The sequence below is a fragment of the Notamacropus eugenii genome, chromosome 1 (assembly GCF_028372415.1).
Source record: "Notamacropus eugenii isolate mMacEug1 chromosome 1, mMacEug1.pri_v2, whole genome shotgun sequence".
Classification (NCBI taxonomy): Eukaryota; Metazoa; Chordata; class Mammalia; order Diprotodontia; family Macropodidae; genus Notamacropus; species Notamacropus eugenii.
Genome location: NC_092872.1, coordinates 121,935,079 through 121,943,232, shown reverse-complemented (window position 1 = coordinate 121,943,232; position 8,154 = coordinate 121,935,079). Strand labels below are relative to the sequence as shown.

General features: G+C 39.8%; 1 protein-coding gene across 1 annotated transcript; it reads left to right on the top strand.

Annotated features, from left to right (window-relative positions):
* Window positions 1-4,768: 4,768 nt before the first annotated feature.
* On the top strand, window positions 4,769-6,663 carry LOC140507223 (dihydrolipoyllysine-residue acetyltransferase component of pyruvate dehydrogenase complex, mitochondrial-like). Its single transcript, XM_072615286.1, is given in 2 exon segments — window positions 4,769-5,378; window positions 5,690-6,663. Coding segments are annotated over 2 exon segments (1,584 nt in total).
* The last annotated feature ends 1,491 nt before the right edge of the window (window positions 6,664-8,154 follow it).

The window sequence follows — 8,154 nt, the reverse complement described above, 5'->3', positions numbered from 1 at the left end:
CCTTACTAGTCTTTGTGACATTATCCTCTCTCCTGATTCTCCTCCTATTTATCTGCCCACTCCTCAGTAATTTTTTGTGAATTATCATTCATGTCCCAACCCCTATATATGGGTGTGCCTCTAGGCTCTGTCCTGGGTCTCCTTCTTTGCTTCCACTGTAACCTCTCTCGGTGATCTCATCAGCTCCCATGGGTTCACAGCTGTGATCTCCATACAGATGACTCCCAAATTTAGATATCCTGCCCTAGTGTCTCTCCAAAATTTCAGGCCTGAATCATCTACTTCCTATTGGATATCCCTAAACCGATATTTTACAGGCACTTCAGACTCAATATGTCTAAAGCAGAATTCATTATCTTTCATTCCAAATTCTATCTTCTTCTCAATCTCCCTTTTCTGTTCCTTCCAATCATTCAGGTTCACAACCTTCAGCAGAACTGGGCTCATTAAAAGCAAAGGCTTCATCACTCTTTTATTTTTATCCTTAGCATCTAAAATAGTACCTGGCATGCTAAACACTTAATAAATATGTGTTGACTGACAAAAAAAAATAATAATTGTGCCCTGTAATTTACATACCAGGATGAAAAATAAAAAACAAAACTGAGAGAAAGAGAAGTAGAGGAAAAAAAAAAGGACTAAGGAATCTTTTGCCCAGACTATTCTAGTCTTCTAACTGGTCTCCTCATTTCCAGTTTCTTTCCTGTTCAATTTATTCTGTGCTCAGCTGTTGGAATGATCTCCCTAAAGCACAATTCTGACCCTGATATTGCCTTGTTTAAGAAAGTTAAATAGCTCCTTTTGTCTCTGCGATAAAAATACACATCTCTCTGTTTAGGATTTAAACCCTTCATTATCTATTTTTGATACTAGGTTGAAATTCAGATGGTAATAGTTAGGGATCAATTAGAGGAGAAAAAATGTCTGGATGTAACTCATGGTGAAGTCAGAATCAGTCTAAAATAATAATGACAACATCTAACATTTACACAAAACATTAAAGTTTACCAAACGTGTTCTATATTTTATCGCCTTTGATTCTCATAACAACCCTGCACATTAGATGCTATTATTTGCCACATTTACAGATGAGGAAACTAATACTGAAGATGAATTGGCTTGTCGAGGATAACATAGCCAATAAGTATCCAAGGTAAAATTCATATCTACATCTCCCACACTCTAAGCCCAGCATTCTTCATGTTTGAGTACTAAGGTCTATTCTTCTAGGTCAGGAGGTTAATCCAGTTATCACCAAATACTTCTTTAGAACTCACCAGTGTTCATAAGTGCTGTATTTCAGTAACTATACTCTCTTCCCTTGAGGCAAGTCTTGTCTTTAATTTAAAATAATTCAATATAATAGTGAGTCTGCAAGGTCCCCATGGCAAGTTAAACTCAAAGAAGCATACAGTGCTTCCTTAGATATCAAAATAGCATCTCTACTCAAATATTATAAAGGCTTCATGTCATTATAAAGGAAATTTTATGATTCATTTTTAAATATGTATTTTTTTTCTTTGCCGTGATTATATATGAAGGTATAAGGCCTTAGGAGACACTATTATGCTTAACAATTGATTGGTAATTAATTTTTCATATACTTTCCAAATGAAGCCAGGTCATGTTTGGAGAAGAATATTGAAACAAGATGGTGAGCCAAGATGATGGGGTAAAAGCACATACTCACCTAAGCTCTAAAAAGAGAATCTGATCAAATTTTAAATTGGCAGAATCCACTAAGAGACAGAGTGTTGCAGATTTCCATCATAAGATAACCTGAAAGGCTGATGGCAAGGATCTGTTACACAGGACTGGAGGATCACAGTGCACACAGGCTGTATGGGCACAGACCCCGTCATAGCAATAGCGAACAGGAACTGCCAGACAGACTGAAGCAGAAGCATCAGTGTGAATTCTCAAACATATTAGCAAAGGACAGGATTCCAGTGGAACTGCGTGAGAGAGAAACACAGAACCCCAGAGATTAAATGTCAGTAAGTCACCTACTTCAACTTCCAGGAGCCAAGATGGCAGAGTAACCTGTAAGTGCTCTCCCATTCGCCTTGTGACTTTGAAAAACCCAGAGAATATTTCCCAGGAAAAATTTTGAAAGAGTTCTGGGATCACCTGAAGGGGTAAAGAGTCTCTTAGCTGGAGAGCCTAGGAAAATTGCACGGGGAGGTACTACTTGCTGTGGATGAAGGGGACAGTAAAGGACCGAAGCTTTCCCAGACAGCCACCTCAGAGAACATGGAGGAGATCCTGAGCCACAGGGGAGTGGAGCTGGTAAACACCAACAGCAGCACCCCACACGGGCCTTAGCATAGCCAGGGGAATTGGGAAGACACTAGCGCAGATGGGGGTTCACCAACCACTGAGATGACCTGTGCTCTAGCTCAGGAGACGAGACCTCCTGTAGCCAAACCATTCCTCTCCCACTTCTTCTGCAGTGAGTTCCAGGGTAACTGCTGGGGAAACTCAGAAAAACTTCACCTGGCCTCTGCTTTGGCATGCCAGCCAGCCTAACACCAGATAAGCTGTAGCATTCTAGCTTCTAGCTGAAAGAATCAGAGCCCACAGTACACAAAGCCTCAAGTTCTAAGTAGAAAAACTGTGTGACAGAGACCCCTGTGCCCCAGAAGCAGATATGCACTTTGAAAGCCAGGAAAAAGGCAAGCATCATGAGCAAGAACCAAATCAGAAAAGATCATAGAATCTTTCTATGGAGACAAGGACCAAAACAGAAATACTGAAGGTCAGCATTGAGACTGTACTCTCATCTGAAACTTCAGAAGGGAATATGAACTGATCTCAAGACCAAAGAGCTTAAGAAGTGTTTTAAAAACAAAATTAGAGGGGTAGAAGAAAAATTAGCCAAAGATATTAAAAATATGGAAAAAAAAGAATTCATGGAAGAATGTAAAAGAAAAATTTGACAAATGGAAAAGGAAATACAAAACCGAACTGGAGAAAATAACTTCTTAAGAGGAACAATTGGGCCAATGGAAAAAGAAATTCAAAAGTTAACTGAAGAAAACAATTTATTAAAAGTTGTAATTGGGCAAGTAGAAGGTAACAACTTTATGAAACATCAAGAATAAGTCAAAAAGAATGTGAAAATGAAAACAAAATGAAAGAAAATATAAAACATTGGAAAAACATTGGAAAAACAAATGACCTGGAAAGCAGATCAAGGGCAGAAAATGTAAGAATTATTGGTCTACCAGAAAGCCACGATGAAAAAAAGAGCCTGGACAATATTTTCCAAGAAAACATCAAGGAAACCTGCTCTAAGGTCATAGATCCAGAGAGCCAAGTAGTCACCAGAAGAATTCACCAATCATCTCCTGAAAGAAATCCCAAATTGAAAACACCAAGGAATACTGTTGCCGAATTCCAGAACTTTCAAGTGAAGGAGAAAATGTTGCAAGCAGCCAGAAAGAAACAATTCAAATGTCATGAAACTACAGTCGGGATCACACAGGATCTTGCAACTTCTACATTAAAAGATCAGAGGGACTGGAATATGATATTCCATAAAACAAAGGAGATTGAACTACAACCAAGGATCAATTACCCAGAAAAATTGAATATAATGTCCAAGGAGACGGACATTGAGTGATGGGATTTCTAGACCTTCCTGATGAATAGGTCAGAGCTCAATAGAAAATTTGATCTTCAAATACAAGTCTCAAGAGAGGTATAAAAATGTAAACAGGGAGAAAAAACCTTTTTATTCAATATGGGCAAAATGTTTGCATTCCTGTAAGGGAAGATGATTTTTGTTAACTTTAAGAATTGTACATTTATTATGATATTTAAAAGGGATATACATAGACAGAGGGAGTGGGTATAAATTAAATGATGTGATGACAACAAATTTGATTTAAGAGTGCACAGAGATTGTAATGGAAGATGTGAAAAAGAGGAGGCAGAGAAAGAAAAATGACATGACAGGAAGAGACAGAAAACCTATTATAGTAGAGCGAAAGAGGGGAGGGAGAAAAGCAAGGGACCAAGGAGGAAATAAAAAAACTCAGTTTAGTATAGAAATCTAACTTACCCTATGGGCAATAACAGTGGAAAGGGGAAGGAAAATGGAGGGGAGGCTAAAAGGAAGGTAGAAATACTAAGGTAAAATGAAATAAAACAAAGAGGGTATGATAGAAGGGAGGGAAAACTGAGGCAGGCAGTGGTAAAAAATTAAAACTTTATTGTGAAGGGGAAGAGAGAAGGGAGAATTAAAAGCATAAACAGGGGGAAATAGGATGGAAAGACACATAACTGTATCCTTGTGACATCAAAACTGTGAATATGAATGAGATGAACTCTCCCATAAAATGGAGGATAACAGAATGGGTTAAAAAACATAACGCAACAATATTTTGCTTACAGGAAAAACATTTGAAACAGGGTGTTACACACGGGGTAAAAGTAAAAGATTGGTGCAGAATATATTATGCTTCAGCTGACGTAAAGAAATCAGGGCTAGCAATTTTAATCTCAGACAAAGCAAAAGCAGAAATAGATCTAATTAAAGGATATAAGGAAGGACACTTTATTCTTCCAAAAAGCACGATAGAATATGAAGCAACATCATTACTAAATATATATGCACCAAGTGGCATAGCATCGAAATTTTTAGAGGAGAGATGAAGGGAATTACAGGAAGAAATAGACAGGAAAATGGTCGGGGAGTTCACACAGGAGACCAGGGCGGTTGCAGCGGCGTCTCTGCTCCCGCGCTCAGGCTCTTGGTGGCACAATGCCGCGAATGTGCCCGTGGCCAGCCTGGTGGCCCTGGGGGACAGGCCCCAGGTCCAGCCGCCACCCCAAGGCTCTCTTGTTCTTCCCACTGCGGGCTGGAGTGCAGCAGGGATGGGGGCCTGGCTCTTGCTTGAGGGCCGTGCCATGGGCTCATCTGCTACTGCTGCAGCTCGTGGGGCCCCCAGTCCAGCGCTGGCACAACCTACCTCCCGCACTAGAAGGTTTTTTTTTTTTGCCTTCTCTTTCCCCCAGAATGCAAGGGGGCACCATTGCCCAATGGGAGAAAAAGGAAGATGAAAACATCAGTGAGGGTGACCTTATACCAGAAGTTGAAACAGACAAAGCCACAGTTGGATTTGAGAGCCTAGAAGAGTGCTACCTGGCTAAGATAATTGTTCCAGAATGTACCAGAGATGTTCCAATTGGAGCATTCATCTGTATCACTGTTGAAAAGGCAGAGGATGTGGATGCATTTAAAAATTATACCCTGGATTCCCCAGCAGCAGCAGCCCCCACCCCACAGGCTTCCATAGCATCTCCCCCTGCTTCTGTGGCTTCATCACCTTCCGCCCAGGCTCCAGGAAGCTCATATCCTACCCATATGCAGGTCCTGTTACCTGCCCTCTCTCCCACCATGACTATGGGCACAGTTCAAAGGTGGGAGAAGAAGGTGGGTGAGAAATTGAATAAAGGAGACCTGCTGACTGAGATAGAAACAAAGCCACAATAGGTTTTAAAGTGCAAGAAGAAAGATACCTGGCCAAAATTCTTATCCTTGGAGGCACAAGAGATGTCCCTCTAGGAACACTCCTCTGTATTATTGTAGAAAAATAAACTGATATTGCTGCATTTGCCGATTATTAACCAACTGCAGTAGCTGATATAAAACCTCAAGCACCATCACGCACCCCATTCCTGATGCCTGTTGTTCCTCCTACTCCGCCACCTACAGCCACTGCACCTCCAACTGCCTGCCCAGCTACTCCTGCTAGCACAAAAGGAAGGATATTTTTGAGTCCCCTTGCAAAGAAATTGGCAGCAGAGAAAGGGGTTGATCTTACACAAGTGAGAGGGATAGGGCCAGATGGCAGAACCACCAAGAAAGACATTGAGTTCTTTGTGAATTCAAAGGCTGCTCCTGCTCCCCCTCCAACAGCTGCCATGCCCACACCAGCCCCAGGAGTGGCTGCAGTCCCTACTGGTGTTTTCACAGATATCCCAATCAGCAATATTCCTAGAGTTATTGCCCAACGTTTAATGCAGTCCAAAGAGACAATACCTCATTATTATATTTCTATTGATGTAAACATGGGCGAAGTTTTAGAAGTATGGAAAGAACTCAACATGACACTGGCAGGAAAGAGTAAGATTTCTGTCAATGACTTCATCATTAAAGCTTCGGCTTTGGTGTGTTTGAAAGTAGCTGAAGCTAATTCTTCTTGGATGGGCACAGTGATAAGGCAAAATCATGTTGTTGACATTAATGTTGCAGTCAGTACTCCTTCTGGATATATCACACCTATTGTATTTAATGCACATATAAAAGGACTGGAATCCTTTGCCAATGATGTAGTTTCCTTAGCAACCAAAGCACGAGTGGGTAAACTGAAGCCACATGAATTTCGAGGTGGTACTTTTACCATCTCAAATTTAGGAATATTTGGGATTAAGAATTTCTCTGCCATTGTTAACCCACCTCAGGCATGTATTTTGGCTGTTGATGCTTCAGAGAATAGACTGATTCCAGCAGATAATGAAAAAGGATTTGATGTAGCCAGCATGATGTCTGTTACACTCAGCTGTGACCACTGGGTTGTGGATGGAGCAGTTGGAGCTCAGTGACTTGCAGGATTCAAAAAATACCTTGAAAAGCCTATCATCATGCTGTTATAACCACCTTAAACAGTTTCTACACTCTATCCCAGTCACGTTGGTTATTCTTAGTAAGATATTTATTTGTGTCAGTTGAACAAATGTGGTTCCTTTTTTATTTTCAGTTAGTCAGTTATATTTATTATCCATTTTGTACAGTTAAGTTATTTCTAATGGGCGTTATTGAGCTTCATGAACTTTAAACGCCAATTACAACCAACCATTTTGTAAACATTTAATAAATATGGATTCAGATTCTGTGTGCTCCCAAATCAAAAGACACATAGCCTCCAACCCTTCATACTTGGCATTTGCATTGGGAAATAAAGTCAGGTAGCTATTTTTGTGGGAGCGGGGAGGGAGATTAAAATTCCATCTTTGGAATTAAAGTTGTGTTTAGTTTTCTCAGCTACGTGATACCTATCAATAATAAAGAAGTAACTTTTTTTTTTACTTTTCTAAAAATTCAGACCATAGTTGAATATTTTCTTTACACTTTTCTATGAAATTTGATGTAAACAGTTTTTGCCCATCTTGAAGACACAGCATGAAATGTAAGCAGATTTTGCGAAACTGAAATGAAAAGTTAGAATTTCACACTTGTAATTGATCCTTGCATTCATCAGACTATTACAGCTGTAGGAGTACAGGTTTCCTACTACAAGCGTTATTGGTTATTTGCAAGTAAATTCTCAAATGAATTCCATATTTATGCATTTCTGGAAGACCTCATCAAATAATATTATTAATGTACGTATGTAAAATGCTTCTCAGTAATGTTTGACATCTGCCAAAATCCATTCATTGTCATATCCAACTTGAAAGAATAACAGGGAGAGATAGTAATGAAGCACTGGAAATTTTTTTTTTGCTCTTTGTTTTGTTTTTTTTTTTTTTGTAATTTAGAGAAAGCAGATTTATTATTTCTTTTTTTTCCAACTTATTTAATTATTTAATTTTTTTAAATATTCATTTTCGCAGAATTTTAGGTTCCAAATTTTCTCCCCCCTTATTCCCTTCCCCAACCCCAAAACACCAAGCATTCTAATTGCCCTCATCACCAATCTGCTCTCTCCTCTATCATTCCTCTATGCCCTTGTCTCCATCCTCTCCTCTGTCCTGGAGGGCCAAAAAATTTTCTAAACCCCTTAACCTGTGTTTCTTATTTCCTAGTGGCAAGAACAGTACTCGACAGTTGTTCCTAAAACTTTGAGTTCCAACTTCTCTTCATCCCTCCCTCCCCACCCATTCCCTTTGGGAAAGCAAGCAATTCAATATAGGCCATATTTGTGTAGTTTTGCATATCACTTCCATATTAGTCGTGTTCTGTAAGACTAACTATATATCCCTCCATCCTATCCTGCCCCCCATTGCTTCTATTCTCTCTTTTGATCCTATCCCTCCCCAAGAGTGTTGACTTGAAATTGCTCCCTCCTCCCATTGCCCTCCCTTCCATCATCTCCCTCACCCTGCTCTTCCCCTTCTCCCCAACTTTCCTGTATTGTAAGATAG